General features: G+C 43.3%; 1 protein-coding gene across 10 annotated transcripts in view; it reads left to right on the forward strand.

The window, feature by feature from the left end:
* The window catches only part of LOC139408405 (SH3-domain GRB2-like endophilin B2b), a 54,698-nt gene that overhangs the window by 34,194 nt on the left and 1,648 nt on the right, over positions 1-18,856 (forward strand). For 5 of the 10 annotated variants that reach the window (XM_071152244.1, XM_071152246.1, XM_071152248.1 and 2 more), the window contains 4 exons: positions 903-992; positions 1,331-1,431; positions 1,555-1,569; positions 8,577-8,832. In XM_071152244.1, the coding sequence (XP_071008345.1) occupies positions 903-992; positions 1,331-1,431; positions 1,555-1,569; positions 8,577-8,832 (462 nt within the window). The remainder of the gene's footprint in view (positions 1-902; positions 993-1,330; positions 1,432-1,554; positions 1,570-8,576; positions 8,833-18,856) is intronic. The other 5 variants (XM_071152254.1, XM_071152245.1, XM_071152247.1 and 2 more) reach the window with 1 other exon arrangement.

The following is an 18,856-nucleotide window of genomic DNA, read 5'->3' on the forward strand; positions in this document are numbered from 1 at the left end:
AATAAAATGGTGGTCCGATAGTCTACTACAAGGTCCAATAAGAACTCAGTGAGGAACGCGGCAGCGTAGCCTAGTGGTTAGAGCGTTGGACTAGTAACCAAAAGGTTGCAAGTTCAAATCCCCGAGCTGACAGATCTGTTGTTCTGGCCCTGAACAAGGCAATGTTCCTAGGCTGTCATTGAAAATAAGAAATTGTTCTTAACTGACTTGCCTAGTTAAATAAAGGTAAAATAAACGCTGTATATGGCCCAGGAGGCCTGTAAACAGTAGCTATAAAAAGGTGATTGAGTAGGCTGCATACATTTCATGACTCGAAGCTCAAAAGACGAAAACTGCTTTTTTGGGGGGGGGGAATTGAAATTTGCTAGCAACACCTCTGTGTTAGCATCACCTTTGCGGGATGCGCGGGGTATATGGTCACTAGTGTAACTAGGAGGTGAGGCCTCATTTAACACAGTAAATTCATCAGGCTTAAGCCATGTCTTAGTCAGGCCAATCACATCAAGATTATGATCAGTTCATTGACTATAACTGCCTTGGAAGTGAGGGATCTAACATTAAGTAGCCTTATCTTGAGATGTGAGGTATCACAATACCTCCTCTGCACAGATGGGCACTAAACACAATTAGCCCTCCTACCCCAGTTTACCTTGCCTAAATCAGTCCGTCCCAAATCTGATTTGAGATGTGCAAGAGATTAGTCTCTTCAACTAATCTTGGTTACCCAGAAGTAAAATTATTGTAAAAAAGTTGTCACTTCCAGTTTAATCTGTCCACGAGAGATTACTCAATTACTGATAGGGGGGGGGGGGGTGCAACTCAATATTTTGAATGTGTCTTTAATGTTTTGTACCCTCAGTGTATGTGGGTGTTCATGTGGTCTCTCCCGTCTTCTCCTATAGGCGGAGCAGGAGCTGCGTGTGGCTCAGACAGAGTTTGACAGACAGGCCGAGGTCACCCGGCTGCTACTGGAGGGCATCAGCAGTACACACGTGAGTCCAGAGACATCACACACACACTAGTCACGGGAGGATGCTGGATCAGGGCTAGAGATCAGGGGTAACTCTACTCCATTAAAGCAGTCAAACAAACAAAAAAGCAGGTTCTAACCAGTTCTCACAACCTATGTGTCTAAGATGGGTGAGTGATTAGATCTTTAGAGCCTAAACGGATGGGAGAAGTATTCAGCCAATTTTGCTCCAGCAAATATAAACTGTAACGTTGCGGTTTAGTAACAATCATTGTGAAAACCATTGAATGTGTGAAACCAGGCTTTTGGAAGTACAACTTGTTTCTTGTCTTTCACCCTGTCCCCCCTTTTCCCTGATAGGTCAACCACCTGCGCTGCCTGCATGAGTTTGTGGAGGCCCAGGCTACATACTATGCCCAGTGTCACCAGTACATGCAGGAGCTGCAGAAAGAACTGAGCAGGTGAGCACTTTACTACGGAGGTATAGTTGGATGAATCATAACCCTTATGAGTGGGTTGAAGTGGCTTTGTTTACATACATGGGAAAATTCTTCAACATTTCCCTTTTTTCTCTCTGCTGGCAGTGCTAACAGCAATACGTAAGTAACTAGTGTTGTTGTTGATGATAGTGTTGTTTGTAGTGTTGCGTTTGTGTGTTTTAAGAGTGATTTGTGCGTATTTGTAAATACAGTGCCTTCAGAAAGTATTCACACCCCTTGATTTTTTTTCTACAAATTTGTTGTGTTACAGCCTGAATTTAAAATAGATTCCTTTTTTAAAAATTAGTATAATTTTTTTTATTTTTTATGCGTCACTGGCCTACATACAATACCCCCATAATGTCAAAGTGGAATTATATTTTTCAACATTTTTCCAAATTAATGAAAAATGAAAAGTTGAAATGTCTTTAGTCTAAGTATTCAACCCCTTTGTTATAGCAAGCGTAAATAAGTTCAGCAGTAAAAATGTCACATAATAAATTGCATGGACACACTCTGTGTGCAATAATAGTGTTTAATATGATTTTGACTTCCTCATCTCTGTACACCACACATACAATTGTCTGGAAGGTCCCCAAGTCCAGCAGTGAATTTCAAACACAGATTTAGCCACAAAGATCAGGGAGGTTTTCCAAAGCCTCGCAATGAAGGGCACCTTTTGGTAGATTGGGGGGAAAAATACAAAAATAAACAGACATTGAATATCCCTTTGAGCATGGTGAAGTTATTAATTACACTTTGGCTGGTGTATCAACACATCCAGTCACTACCAAGATTTGTATTTATTTATTTCACCTTTATTTAACCAGGTAGGCAAGTTGAGAACAAGTTCTAATTTACAATTGCGACCTGGCCACGATAAAGGAAAGCAGTTCGACACATACAACAACACAGAGTTACACATGGAGTAAAACAAACATACAGTCAATAATACAGTATAAACAAGTCTATATACGATGTGAGCAAATGAGGTGAGATAAGGGAGGTAAAGGCAAAAAAAAGACCATGGTGGCAAAGTAAATACAATATAGCAAGTAAAACACTTGAATGGTAGATTTGCAGTGGAAGAATGTGCAAAGTAGAGAGAAATAATGGGGTGCAAAATAAATAAATACAGTAGGGGGAAAGGTAGTTTGGGCTAAATTATAGATGGGTTATGTACAGGTGCAGGGATCTGTGAGCTGCTCTGACAGCTGGTGCTTAAAGCTAGTGAGGGAGATAAGTGTTTCCAGTTTCAGAGATTTTTGTCCGATAGACCAATTCAGATAGCAGCCGATAAGACAGCTAACGATTAGCGGGCCACAGATGGGCGTTCAGGTAACGTCGCGACGGAGGGGCCAGTTGGATAACACCCTCGGGCAGTTAACGTCGGTAGTCCAGTTGTGAAGGCCCAGTGGGGCTCTGCATGGGCAGTAAAACGGGTCTGGATAGGTGATTGTAGCCCAGGAGTGGCTGATGGAACTCTTCAGCTGGCTAGTTCCGGAATAATTTATGTTTGCTCCGGGATCGACGTAAGCCAATAGTCACACGGATAGCAGCTAGCTAGCTGCGAGATCCAGGTGTAAATGTCCAGAGCTTGGGGTTGAAATCCGGGGATATGAAGAGAAAAATGGGTCCGGTATGTTCTGGTCTGAGTCGCGTTGTACAAAACTGGCGATAGCTTTTCGAGTAAACTGGCTAGCTTCTGGCTAGAAAAATATATAGCCGTCTTTCCTATCTCCGTTGCCGGAGAGGAAGGAAACTGCTCAGGAATTTACCCATGAGGACAATGGTGACTTTAAAACAGTTAGTGTTCAATGGCTGTGATAGGAGAAAACTGAGGATGGCTCAACACCATTGTAGTTACTCCACAATACTAACCTAATTAACAGAGGTAAAAGAAGGAAGCCTATTCAGAATAAAAATATTCCAAAACATGCATCCTGTTTGCAACAAGGCACTAAAGTAATAATGCAAAAAATGTGGCAAATCAATTAACTTTTTGTCCTGAATACAAAGTGTTATGTTTCGGGCAAATCCAATACAACACTTTACTAAGTACCAGTGGCGGTCGGTGCCGTTTTAAGATGAGGGAGAACGATCATTTTTTTAATGAGCACGGCCTTATTTCTATTACAGCATATTGAATCATGTTCATTCATATTCCATTCACCCAGATCAATGTAACATCTATAGGTTTAGGCTACTACCTGTAAAAATTGGCGCCGGGAAGAAATGGCAGCAGTTTTATGGGCGCCTAACCAATTGTGCTATTTGGTGTATTTTTTTTGCGTTATTTGTAACTTATTTTGTACAAAATGTTTCTGCCACTGTATCTTATGGCAAAAAAGAGCTTATATCAGGACAGCGATCACTCACCTCGGATTAGACAAAGATTTTTTCTTCAACAAGCAGGACACACAGAATGTACTTCAAACACCCGACAAGGCCAACATCCCTGTCATTGGCAAGAGTTAGAGACGCAGATACAGAGGACACAGAGCGGGGTGCCTCGTAAGGATCCGCAGACGGCTAGTGGGAAAGCTGCCATTACCGTCATTATTACTTGGACAATAAATTAGACGAGGTACAATCACGAATATCCTACCAACGCGACATCAGAAACTGTAACATCTTATGTTTCATGGAATCGTGACTGAATAATGACATGAATATTCAGCTAGTGGGATATACGCTGCACCGGCAAGAAGGAACAGCACACTCCAGTAAGACGAGGGGGGTGGTCTGTGCATATTTGTGAACAACAGCTGGTGCACGAAATCTAAGGAAGTCTCTAGATTTTGCTCGCCTGAAGTAGAGTATTTATGATAAGTAGTAGACCACACTATTTGCCAAGAGTTTTCATCTGTACTTTTCATGGCTGTTTATTTACCACCACAGACGGATGCTGGCACTAAGACCGCACTCGGCTGTATATGGAAATAAGCAAACAGGAACCCACTTACCCAGAGGCGGCGCTCCTAGTGGCCGGGGATTTTTAAATCAGTTTTACCTAACCTTCTATCAACATGTTAAATGCGCAACCAGAAGGAAAAACATTCTTGATCACCAGTAATCCACACATACAAAGCTCTCCCTCGCCCTCCATTTGGTCAATCTGACCACAATTATATCCTCCTGATTCCTGCTTACAAGCAAAAGTTAAAGCAGTAAGCACCAGTGACTCGGTCTATTACAAAAAAAAGTGGTCAGATGAAGCAGAGGCTAAACCACAGGACTGTTTTGCTATCACAGACTGGAACATGTTCTGGGATTCTTCCCATGGCATTGAGGAGTACACCACATCAGTCACTGGCTTTATCAATAAGTGCATCGAGGACGTCGTCCCCACAGTGACTGTACATACATACCCCAACCAGAAACCATGGATTACAGGCAACATTCGCACTGAGCTAAAGGGTAGAGCTGCTCCTTTCAAGGTGCGGGACTCTAACCCGGAAGCTAATAAGAAATCCTGCTATGCCCTCTGACAAACCATCAAACAGGCAAAGCGACAATACCGGGCTATGATTGAATCGTACTACATCGGCTCTGACGCTCGTCGGATGTGGCAGGGCTTGCAAACTATTACAGACTACAAAGGGAAGCACAGCGTGAGTTGCCCAGTGACACGAGCCTACCAGAGGAGCTAAATCACTTTTATGCTTGCTTCGAGGCAAGTAACACTGAAACATGCATGAGAGCATCAGCTGTTCTGGATGACTGTGGGATCACACTCTCCGTAGCTGACGTGAGTAAGACCTTTAAACTGGTCAACAGTCACAAGGCCGCGGAGCCAGACGGATTACCAGGACGTGTGCTCCTGGCATGTGCTGACCAACTGGCAGGTGTCTTCACTGACATTTTCAACATGTCCCTGATTGAGTCTGTAATACCAACATGTTTCAAGCAGACCACCATAGTCCCTGTGCCCAAGAACACTAAGGTAACCTGCCTAAATCACTACCGACCCATAGCACTCATGTTTGTAGCCATGAAGTGCCACTCCAATTTGCATACTGCCCAAACAGATCCACAGATGATACAATCTCTATTGCACTCCACGCTGCCCTTTCCCACCTGGACAAAAATAACACCTACGTGAGAATGCTATTCATTGACTACAGCTCAGCGTTCAACACCATAGTACCATCAAAGCTCATCACTAAGCTAAGGATCCTGGGACTAAACACCTCCCTTTGCAACTGGATCCTGAACTTCCTGACAGACCGCCCCCAGGTGGTAAGGGTAGGTTGCAACACATCCTCCACGCAGATCGACAACACTGGAGCCACTCAGGGGTGCGTGCTCAGTCCCCTCCTGTACCCCTTCTTCACCCACGACTGCGTGGCCAGGCACGACTCCAACACCATCATTAAGTTTGCAGACGAGACAGCATGTAGGGAGATCCGAGACCTGGCTGGGTGGTGCCAGAATAACAACCTATCCCTCAACGTAATCAAGACAAAGGAGATGATTGTGGAATACAGGAAAAGGAGGACTGAGCACGCCCCCATTCTCATCTACGGGGCTGCAGTGGAGCAGGTTGATGTCCACATCACCAACAAACTAGAATGGTCCAAACACACCAAGACAGTCGTGAATAGTGCACGACAAAGCCTATTTCCCCCTCAGATCCTCAAATGGTTCTACAGCTGCAACATCGAGAGCATCTGGTTGCATCACCGCCTGGAATGGCAACTGCTCGGCCTCCGACTGCAAAGCACTACAGAGGGTAGTGAGTACGGCCCAGTACATCACTGGGGCTAAGCTGCCTGCCGTCCAGGACCTCTACACCAGGCGGTGTCAGAGGAAGGCCCTAGCCATCCCAGTCATAGACTGTTCTCTCTACTGCCGCATAGCAAGCGGTACCGGAGCTCCAAGTCTAGGACCAAAAGGCTTCTCAACAGCTTTTACCCCCAAGCCATAAGACTCCTGAACAGGTAATCAAGTGTTTACCCGGACTATTTGCATTGTCCTGCCCCCCATCCCCTCTTTTACGCTGCTGCTACTCTGTTTATCATATATGCATAGTCACTTTAACCATACCTACATGTACATACTACGTCAATTAGCCTGACTAACCGGTGCCCCCACACTTTGGCTACCCGGATTATCTGCATTGTGTCCCGCCACCCGCCAACCCCTCTTTTACGCTACTGCTACTCTGTTTATCATATATGCATAGTCACTTTAACCATACCTACATGTACATACTACCTCAAATAGGCCGACTAACCAGTGCCTGTATATAGCCTTGCTACTGTTATAGCCTCGCTACTGTATATAGCCTCGCTACTGTTATTTTTCACTGTCTTTTTACTATTGTTTTTATTTCTTTACTTATCTATTGTTCACCTAATACCTTTTTTTTTACTTAAAAATTGAACTGTTGGTTAGGACTTGTGAGTAAGCATTTCACTGTATGGTCTACGTCGTATTCGGCGCACGTGAAAATAAACTTTTGATTTGATATACATGATACAAAAATGTTCCCTAAACCCATCATGAGGTTGCTGAAACCTAGCCTATAAATGAAAGTTTACAATGTAGATGCACAAGTCGAGAGACATTTTTGTAATCAAGGTGACAGACATTGACACATTCAATACCGCCTTGCACAATATTGCCTGCATCTAGCTGATCTAGGGTGTAATCATTAGTCCAACAGTTGCAAACGAGAGTTTCTATTGGACACATTCAGTTATGTTTGCTTCCATTTTAGAAAGGTTTTTCAACAGAATCGGGGGAGTGAATACACCCCTGATCACACAACACTGTTCACTTTCATAGCAGCCATATACAAACAGCATGATCCCTTTGATCATTGGATAATTCCTACTCGCATCTACGTGCTCTCCTCTCACCTTTTCCATTCACTTGTGGACTTCAGTGCACAACACATAAGCTGTCTGTGGCCAAACTTTCATATCATAATGGCTAACTGCTACACACAGCCTACATCGTTGCAATATTAGCTAAGGTTAAGTCAACATAGCTATTAGAACTAACGTGTTAGTAAACCTGTTACAATCATGCAGTACAGTGTATAGTTAGCAAGCAGTTCAGCATTTACACTGGCGGGCCCCGGTGGCAATAAATTAATAAAACCAAAAGGTTACCTTGACTTGGAAGAGTTCCAGTGTTGAATAATCATAGCCAGCTAGGCTACATAACATGACCTTCATTACAAATCAGTGCGTTTTAATCAATTATTTGGTGACGTGAATATATTTAGCATAGTTTTATCTAAAATGCATAATTTCTTTTAATGTTTCACTATTTAAAATAGTATGAAATTCACTGAGGAGGAGCCTCCTGAGTACCACTCTCCTTATTTTCAAGCATAGTGGTGGCTGCATCATGTTGTGGGTATGCTTGTAATCGTTAAGGACTTGGGGGTTTTCAGGTTAAAAAATAAATTGAATGGAGCTAAGCACAGTCAAAATCCTAGAGGAAACCCTGAATCAGTCTGCTTTCCACCAGACACTGGGAGATGAATTGACCTTTCAGTAGGCCAATCATCTAAAACACAAGGACAAATCTACACTGGAGTTTCTTACTAAGAAGATAGTGAATGTTCCTGAGTAGCTGAGTTACAATTTTGACTTAAATCCACTTGAAAATGTATAGCAATACCTGAAAATGGTTGTCTAGCAACAATCTACAACCAATTTGACAAAGCTTGAATAATTTGTTTAAGAATAATGGCAAATGTTGCACAATCCAGGTTTGGAAAGCTCTTAGAGATTTAACCAGAAAGACTCACAGCTGTAATCGCTGCCAAAGGTGCTTCTACAAAGTATTTACACAGGGGGGTGAATATTTACGTAAATTAGATATTTCTGTATTTCATTTTCAAAACATTTGCAAAGATTTCAACAACAAAAAAATTTTACTTTGCAATTATGGGGTATTGTGTATAGATGGGTAAAACAAAAAACAAACAAAAAAAGGCTGTAAGACAACAAATTGTGGAATAAGTGAAGGGGTATGAATACTTTCTGGAGGTATTGTACATTCTAAATATGTACTTGCTTGGGAAATATTATTCCTTTATCACCTTAGCACCCTAATTTATTACTTATGACCCCCTCTTCTTCCCCTCTCCCGTAACCTGACCCCAGGTACCCAAACTCTTTTGCCTCGAACGCCAACCCCTCCACCTCTGCCACATGCCCCTCCCCTGTCTCCTCTGCCACCCTGCCAGGGGTCTCACCCCCATGCCTGGCCTCCACCTCCACCCCTGGCATCGCTCGGGAGCCTTCTGGCCCGCTGAAAATCCAGGATGTGCAGCAGCCTTCCACAGGCCACCGCAAGGCCAAGGTCCTGTATGACTACGACGCCCACGACACTAGTGAGCTCTCCTTACTGGCCGACGAGGTAGGAGCAGCCATGGTTCACCACATCTGCTATGGGGAACCATTTGGAACATGCTGTATTATGTAAAAAAATATCAATTCTGTGCCACAAAATACAAACATTGCAATCTTTTGTCTACAAAATGCCAATTGGTAATGGCATGTTACAAACTGCATCCCATAATCTGGGACATTTAAACAAGTTAGCCTCTGTCTCTCTTTTAGGGCTGACCCATTTAGTTGGCTGGGCAATTGTTTGTTCGATAGGCTGTTGGTCGAATGACATTTCTTTAGTCGAGCAGTAGCAAAAAAACTAAAGTTTCTGATTTGCGCCTGTCTGAGTGGACTAATCCATTGTGGAGGTCTTGGGGATGGCACAGTCCATCACTTTAAGATGTGCAACTGAAATTGTATATGGTTATAAACTCTTCATGGACTGCACCAGATTGGCCAGTTCTTGCTGTGAGATGTTACCCCACTCTTCTACCAAGGCACCTTCAAGTTCCCGGACATTTCTGGGGGGAATGGCCCTAGCCCTCACCCTCCAGTCCAGCAGGTCCCAGACGTGCTCAATGGGATTGCGATCCGGGCTCTTCGCTGGCCACGGCAGAACATTCCTGTCTTGCAGGAAATCACGCACAGAACGAGCAGTATGGCTGGTGGCATTGTCATGCTGGAGGGTCATGTCAGGATGAGCATGCAGGAAGGGTACCACATGAGGGAGGAGGATGTCTTCCCTGTAACGTACAGCGTTGAGATTGCCTGCAATGACAACAAGTTCAGTCCGATGATGCTGTGACACACCGCCCCAGACCATGGCGGACCCTCCACCTCCAAATCGATCCCGCTCCAGAGTACAGGCCTCTGTGTAATGCTCATTCCTTCGACGATAAACGCGAATCCGACCATCACCCCTGGTGAGACAAAGCCGCAACTCGTCAGTGAAGAGCACTTTTTACCAGTCCTGTCTGGTCCAGTGACGGTGGGTTTGTGCCCATAGGCAACGTTGTTCAAATCAAATCAAATTTATTTAAATAGCCCTTCGTACATCAGCTGATATCTCAAAGTGCTGTACAGAAACCCAGCCTAAAACCCCAAACAGCAAGCAATGCAGGTGTAGAAGCACGATGGCTAGGAAAAACTCCATAGAAAGGCCAAAACCTAGGAAGAAACCTAGAGAGGAACCAGGCTATGTGGGGTGGCCAGTCCTCTTCTGGCTGTGCCGGGTAGAGATTATAACAGAACATGGCCAAGATGTTCAAATGTTCATAAATGACCAGCATGGTCAAATAATAATAATCACAGGCAGAACAGTTGAAACTGGAGCAGCAGCACGGCCAGGTGGACTGGGGACAGCAAGGAGTCATCATGTCAGGTAGAGGACCGAGGGCTCAGGTCCTCCGAGAGAGAGAGAAAGAGAAAATTAGAGAGAGCATACTTAAATTCACACAGGACACTGGATAGGACAGGAGAAGTACTCCAGATATAACAAACTGACCCTAGCCCCGACACATAAACTACTGCAGCATAAATACTGGAGGCTGAGACAGGAGTGGTCAGGAGACACTGTTGACAGCCCCGGACAGGGCCAAACAGGAAGGATATAACCCCACCCACTTTGCCAAAGCACAGCCCAGACAGGAAGATCACATCAGTGACTCAACCCACTCAAGTGACGCACCCCTCCTTGGGACGGTATGAAAGAGCCCTAGTAAGCCAGTGACTCAGCCCCTGTAATAGGGTTAGAGGCAGAGAATCCCAGTGGAAAGAGGGGAACCAGCCAGGCAGAGACAGCAAGGGCGGTTCGTTGCTCCAGAGCCTTTCCGTTCACCTTCACACTCCTGGGCCAGACTACACTCAATCATATGACCCACTGAAGAGATGAGTCTTCAGTAAAGACTTAAAAGTTGAGACCGAGTTTGCGTCTCTCACATGAGTAGGCAGACCATTCCATAAAAATGGAGCTCTATAGGAGAAAGCTCTGCCTCCAGCTGTTTGCTTAGAAATTCTAGGGACAATTAGGAGGCCTGCGTCTTGTGACCGTAGCGTACGTGTAGGTATGTACGGCAGGACCAAATCAGAGAGATAGGTAGGAGCAAGCCCATGTAATGCTTTGTAGGTTAGCAGTAAAACCTTGAAATCAGCCCTTGCCTTGACAGGAAGCCAGTGTAGGGAGGTTAGCACTGGAGTAATATGATCAAATTTTTGGGTTCTAGTCAGGATTCTAGCAGTTGTTGCCAGTGATGTCTGGTGAGGACCTGCCTTACAACAAGACCTACAAGCCCTCAGTCCAGCCTCTCTCAGCCTATTGCGAACAGTCTGAGCACTGATGGAGTGATTGTGCATTCCTGGTGTAACTCAGGCAGTTGTTGTTGCCATCCTGTACCTGTCCTGCAGGTGTGATGTTCGGATTTACCAATCCTGTGCAGGTGTTGTTACATGTAGTTTGCCACTGCGAGGACAATCAGCTGTCCGTCCTGTCTCCCTGTAGTGCTGTCTTAGGCGTCTCACTGTACAGACATTGCAATTTATTGCCTTGGGCACATCTGCAGTCCTCATGCCTCCTTGCAGCATGCCTAAGGCACATTTACGCAGATGAGCAGGGACCCTGGGCATCTTTCTTTTGGTGTTTTTCAGAGTCATTAGAAAGGCCTCTTTAGTGTCCTAAGTTTTCATAACTGTGACCTTAATTGCCTACCGTCTGTAAGCTGTTAGTGTCTTAACGACCATTCCACAGCTGCATGTTCCTTAATTGTTAATGGTTCATTGAACAAGCATGGGAAACAGTGTTTAAACCCTTTACAATGAAGATCTGTGAAGTTATTTGGATTTTTACGAATTATCTTTGAAAGACAGGGTCCTGAAAAAGGAATGTTTCTTTTTTTGCTGAGTTTATTACATTGTGCAATACTAATAAAAATGATTTTATTTTATAACAAATGTGCTTTCTCGTGTGTTGGATAGTGGTTGCTGTCCGCGGATCTGAAATACATCAGTGCGCTGTTGAATTGGCACCTTTTCCTAGACTACGTTGCTATGTGCATAATAGTAAAGTTAACCAGCATATTGGTGTTAAGAACAATGCAGTGGAGGCAGCAGCAGAATGAGGAGACAAGAAAACTGCCATTGCTTTATTGTTTAAGAAAGGTGAGGAGAAAATAAACTCCAATTTTAATTAGGTCTATAATCAATAGCTTAACTGTTAAATTTTCCTGGCTTTATAAATCATTCATTTACAGTACTGTGCAAAAGTTTTAGGCAGGTGTGAAAAAATGCTGTAAAGTAGGAATGCTTTCAAAAATAGACATGTTAATTGATAATATTTAAAAATTAACTAAATGCAAAGTGAGTTCTTAATGACTTTCGCTGTATGTTTGGGGTCGTTGTCATGCTGCAGAATAAATTTGAGGCCACTCAGATGCCTCCCTGATGGCATTGCATGATGAATAAGTATCTGCCTGTACTTCTCAGCATTGAGGAGACCATTAATTCTGACTAAATCCCCAACTCCATTTGCAGAAATGCAGCCCCAAACTTTCAAGGAACCTCCACCATTCACTGTTGAACCTCCACCATTCACTGTTGAACCTCCACCATGCTTCACTGTTGAACCTCCACCATGCTTCACTGTTGCCCGCAGACACTCATTTGTGTACCGCTCTCCAGCCCTTCGGCGAACAAACTGCCTTCTGCTACAGCAAAATAATTCAAATTTTGCTCATTAGTCCAAAGCACCTGCTTCCATTTTTCTGCACCCCAGTTCCTGTGTTTTTGTGCATAGTTGAGTCGCTTGGCCTCGTTGACATATAGGAGGTATGGCTTTTTGGCCGCGAGTCTTCCATTAAGGCCACTACTGACCAGACTTCTCCGGACAGTAGATGGATATACCAGGGTCCCACTGTTTTCTGCCAATTCTGAGCTGATGGCACTGATGGACATCTTCCGATTGAAAAGGCAAGTGAGCATGATGTGTCTTTCATCTACTGCAGTAAGTTTCCTTGGCCGACCACTGTGTCTACGGTCACAAACGTTAACTGTTTCTTTGGGATTCTTCAAAAGAGCTTGGAGTGCACATCAGGAAATCCCTGTCTGCCTTGAAATTTCTGCCTGGGAGAGACCTTGCTGATACAGTATAACGACCTTGTGTCTTGTTGCTGTGCTCAGTCTTGCCATGGTGTATGACTTTTGACAGTTTACTGTCTTCATCAACCTCACCTTGCTTGCTGAGTCTGGCTGTTCCTCATCTAGTATTTCATCACATACATTCATATTTCATATATTTACACACACATACATGGAGCTCTGCATGTTCTGTCTTTTATACAAATGTCTAAATCGTCTCTTACATACCAGCCCCTAATTGTTAACTTCAGTGAAATGCATAACAATTACTTAATATTCAAAAATACAGCCAATACACAAGACATACTATACCAGAGCAGTATTACGGTTCATAGCTATAAACAAATGGTCCCATATAGGACATGTGATCTCAGTCCCAGATTTGAAGTGTTCAAGTGTTGTGTCAATGTCAAGAGTTTGACGTCTCAAAATGTTAGAGTACGACATCTGACAATCCGAGGTGCACGTGATTCAAAGATGGAGCTCTGTGTGTGTGTTTCACTCAGCTTCCTCCAGGAGCAGATAGAGTTTATTGATAGGTCTCTGTAAGATGTTGGTCTTGGTCTTATCCATGACGCTCCGGACAAGACCTTTGGCCCCTGGCAAAACTTCCACCACACGCCCCATCAGCCAAGAGTTCCTTGGGACCATGTCATCCACAATGAGAACAAGTTTCTCTTAGTTTTGTTCCACTTGTTCCGCTCCTGCATAAGTGGAAGATGCTCCCTTATCCATCTCTTCCAGAAGAGGTCAGTGATATATTGTACTTGTTTCCATCTCCTCAGTAAGTATGTCTCCTTTCTGGAATAGTCCTTGTGGCAGGACTGGCTTTGCATTCAGATGAAGCAGATGGTTCGGAGTCAGGAGTTCTAGATCATTAGGGTCATTTGTTACAGTTGTGATTGGTCTGTCGTTCATGATCGCCTCAACTTCACACAAGGCTGTCTGCAAAGCCTCATCATCCAATACTTGCTTTTTAAGGACTAGTGGATATTTTTTTGAATAGAGGATATTTTTCACCAGTCGGATCAACCTCTCCCATACTCCCCCATGGTGGGCTACAGAGGGAGGGTTGAATGAACATTTCATTCAGTAATGCATTTTGAATATTGTTGTGATTTCAACACTTCTCCTAGCTCTCTGTTGATGTTCTGCGGTGGTCGCTGCAGCAGGGCATGACTGGCCCAGCATGCATTTCTAGTCTACTTCTGCGCTGCTCTAGCCCCTTGTTCCCGCACACTGACTCGGTACCGGTGCCCCCTGTATATAGCCTAGTTATTCTTCTGATGTTACTTTTATTATTGCTTTTTATTTTAGCCTACTTGGTAAATATTTTCTTCTTCTTGAACTGCACTGTTGGTTAAGGTCTTGTAAGTAAGCATTACACGATAAAGTCTACACTTGTTGTATTCGGTGCATGTCACAAATCAAATTGGATTTGTCATGGAGTTTCGCTAAATATTTTCATATAGAAACTGATAAAACACACAGGTGCAAAATCAAGGTAACTTAAAAAGATGAGGAGGACCAAGGGCAAGAGAGGGTTTGCGGTGTGGAATCATTGTGGAATCTGAAAAGACACATCCCAGAGCATGATGGTGCATATGCTAACAGAAAGGAACAAGGTAGGTAGCTAGCTAAGTATCATTGTAGCAAAGTATTTATAACCTTTAAATTAGAAATATTTTTTAGATGTTCTTTAGGCCTACCTATATATAAAGAAAAAACATGTCATCCTATTATTAGAATATTTGAAAAGGCCATCATAATTAATGTTTTGTGGAGCTCCTATGACAATTAATTGAAATGTATTGTCATGCTGATTTAGGCCTATATTAAACGTAGGCTACATGTCTGGTTAGGCCAAATCCGTGACTTGTCTAGACTTATTTTGGCACTAATTTAAGGTAAGCTAATAAAGCTTTCATTTGTATTTATAGAGAAGGAGAAGCAGCAGCAAAGAACAGAAGAAAGATGCATTCCAAGATTACTTTTCTGCACACAAAGCCCCAGCGCTGTTGCGGGAGAGAACAAGTCAATTGGATGAGGCTTTCTTTAAATTGGTTTACTTGGACTATGAGCCCCTAACTAAGGGAGAATGGGAAGGGAAGCGGTACTTTGCAAGTGCAGCTCAACCAGGCTACACACCACCTTGCTATAGTATGTTCCGAGACACCCCCATGCCCTGTAAGAAATGGAAGCCAAGCTGAGAGACCTATTGCAACTAGGTGGTGGTTTCGTTGTGTCCACTGACATTTGGACTAGCAGAAGGGGACACAGTTTCCTGGGGTTGTCGCTAGTTTCATTGACGGAAAATATAAAGGCCACATGATTTTGTTGAGCTGTGAGCACATACAAGGACACCACATAGCAGAAGCCATTTACCAAAAATAAGATAAGAGAGAGAGAGAGAGAGAGAGAGAGAAGAAAAAAAATATACACAGTCACTCGCTGTCATTTGTTTTTAGCGCAGCAAGGCTGAGCCCGGGCTGGCACAGTCAAGTCAATTGTGGTTGGATTCCCTCTAGTCATTTGTGTGTTGATTATTTTATCAAACGGTGCGCTTAAAGCATCAGACAAGCTCAGTGCATATAGTTGATTTGATTAAAACACATAGGATGTGTTTATATATGGAAAAATACAAAAGTCGACCAATCGAACAGATGACTCTTGGTCGACCCAGATTTTTTTTGGGTCTGGGACAGTCTTACTCTCTGTAGTGCAGTGGTTTTCAACCGGTGTGCCTTGAGAATCTCTCAGGTGTCACTAAACTTTTCCTAATATTGATGAAAAAAAATACACTCACTTATAAACATGACCTGTGGAATGCTCATGGAGGTTTGATTTGAGAGCACTAGTGTCGCTCAGATGATAGAGTTGAAGTCGGATGTTTGCATACACCATACACCAAATACATTTAAACTCAATTTTTCACAATTCCTGACATTTAATCCTAGTAAAAATTCCCTATCTTAGGTCAGTTAGGATCACCATTTTATTTTAAGAATGTGAAATGTCAGAATAATAGCAGAGATTGATTTATTTCAGCTTGCATTTCTTTCATCACATTCCTAGTGGGTCAGAAGTTTACATACACTCAATTAGTATTTGGTAGCATTGCCTTTACATTTTTTAACTTGGGTCAAATGTGTTGGGTAGCCTTCCACAAGCTTCCCACAATAAGTTGGGTGAATTTTGGCCCATTCCTCCAGACAGAGCTGGTGTAACGGAGTCAGGTTTGTAGGCCTCCTTGCTCACATGCTTTTTCAGTTCTGCCCACACATTTTCTATGGGATTGAGGTCAGGGCTTTGTCATGGCCAGTCCAGTACCTTGACTTTGTTGTCCTTAAGCCATTTTGCCACAACTTTGGAAGTATGCTAGGGGTCATTGTCCATTTGGAAGACCCATTTGCGACCAAGCTTTAACTTCCTGACAGATGTCTTGAGATGTTGCTTCAATATATCCATGTAATTTTCCTCCCTCATGAAGCCATCTATTTTGTGAAGTGCACCAGTCGCTCCTGCAGCAAAGCACCCCCACAACATGATGCTGCCACCCCTGTGCTTCACAGTTGGGATGGTGTTCTTCGGCTTGCAAGCCTCCCCTTTTTCCTCCAAACATAACAATGGTCATTATGTCCAAACAGTTCGATTTTTGTTTCATCAGACCAGAGGACATTTCTCCGAAAAGTACGATCTTTGTCCCCATGTGCAGTTGCAAACCGTAGTCTGGCTTTTTTATGGCGGTTTTGGAGCAGTGGCTTCTTCCTTGCTGAGTGGCCTTTCAGGTTATGTCGATATAGGACTCATTTTACTGTGGATATAGATACTTTTGTACCTGTTTCCTCCCGCATCTTCACAAGGTCCTTTGCTGTTTTTCTGGGATTGATTTGCACTTTTCGCACCAAAGTACGTTCATCTCTAGGAGACCGAATGCGTCTCCTTCTTGAGTGCTATGACGGCTGCGTGGTCCCATGGTGTTTATACTTTGGTACTGTTGTTTGTACAGATGAACGTGGTACCTTCAGGCATTTGGAAATTTCTCTCAAGGATGAACGAGAACTGTGGAGGTCTACAATTTTTTTTTCTGATGTCTTGGCTGATTTCTTTTGATTTTCCGATGATGTCGAGCAAAGATGCACTGAGTTTGAAGGTAGGCCTTGAAATACATCCGCAGGTACACCTCCAATTGACTCAAATTATGTCAATTAGCCTATCAGAAGCTTCTAAAGCCATGATATCATTTTCTGGAATTTTCCAAGCTGTTTATTAAAGGCACAGTCAACTTAGTGTATGTAAACTTCTGACCCACTGGAATTGTGATACAGTGAATTGTAAGTGAAATAATTTGTCTGTAAACAATTGTTGGAAAAATTACTTGTCATGCACAAAGTAGATGTCCTAACCGACTTGCCAAAACTGTAGTTTGTTAACAAGAAATGTTTGGAGTGGTTGAAAAATGAGTTTTAATGACTCCAACCTTAGTGTATGTAAACTTCCGACTTCAACTGTACATTGGCACATGGTTACAGTGCATCTGTATCGTTCAGTGCACTCAGACTGTTGTTAAAAATTGGCGTCGGTTCAGCTAAACCCTAGGGTATGGCAAAGTGGGGTGTGTAGAAATATTGCCGCTAGTTATAGCTAGCTCACTGTTGAAGCTCACTGTAAACAAACACAATGCCAAGAGTGCAAAGCTGTCATCAAGGCAAAGGGTGGCTACTTTGAAGAATCTCAAATATAAAATATATTTTGATGTAACTATTGTTTTAGTTACTACATGATTCCATATGTGTTATTTCATAGTTTGAGGTCTTCATTGTTATTCTACAATGTAGAAAATAGTACAAATAAAGAAAAACCCAGGAATGAGTGTGTCCACACTTTTGACTGGTACTCTATACCCATTGATTCTTGAAGAATATCACTTATCGATGCCTAATGAGCCTGCTCATCAGAACCTAAAATATAAGCTTTTTTTACTATTTTGTAAACAAACACTATAGCCTTAAATCCTAGTTAAAACTATAATTGTTATATAATGGATGGTCTGTCCTTGTATCTATAGCTCTGTCCATGAGTTTGGGAGTGGTTACATTTCTCCAGCCCCATCCCTCAGCTGTTTACCAAATCAGTGGTGGGGTGTTCACTTTGTTATTGTTCGAACTGCTGATTGCCCTTTTAATGGAAATTGAATTGTTTCAGAAAACAAATGAATGTGATTCAAATTCTATACATATGAAAACCCTGATCTCGTTACAGCCCTGTCGATCTCTGTAGCATATGATATCTAAGGAGTTGTGTGTTGGTGAGTGATTTTTTGTAAGTGTGTGCACATGAGGCCTTGCCCAGGCCTGGGGGTTATACTACAAAGCAGGTTCACGCAGTGGTCTAAGGCACTGCATCGCAGTGCTAGCTGTGCCACCAGAGATTCTGGGTTGGAGCCTAGGCTCTGTCGCAGCCGGCTGCGACCGGGAGGCCCATGGGGTGGCGTACAATTGGCCCAGCGTTGTTAGGGACGGTTTGGCCGGTAGGGATATCCTTGTCTCATCGCGCACTATTGACTCCTGTGGCGGGCCGGGCGCAGTGCATGCTGACCAGGTCGCCAGGTGTACGGTGTTTCCTCCGACACATTGGTGTGGCTGGCTTCCGGGTTGTGTTTCGGAGGACGCATGGCTCTCGACCTTCGCCTCTCCCGAGTCCGTATGGGAGTTGCAGCGATGAGACAAGACTGTAACTACTACCAATTGGGGTGAAAAAAGGGGTAAAAATATATATTTTTAAAATAAATAAATAAAGGTCTAAACGGGTGTTTTTGGTTTGTGAGTCAATTAGACCACGCCATTTTCAAGCTTATCAAGCTAGGTAATAAAAAAGTTATTTCAGAATATTTAGGCAAGTTAGCTGGCTAACTACTTGATTCT

Source organism: Oncorhynchus clarkii, chromosome 5 (assembly GCF_045791955.1).
Source record: "Oncorhynchus clarkii lewisi isolate Uvic-CL-2024 chromosome 5, UVic_Ocla_1.0, whole genome shotgun sequence".
Lineage (NCBI taxonomy): Eukaryota > Metazoa > Chordata > Actinopteri > Salmoniformes > Salmonidae > Oncorhynchus > Oncorhynchus clarkii.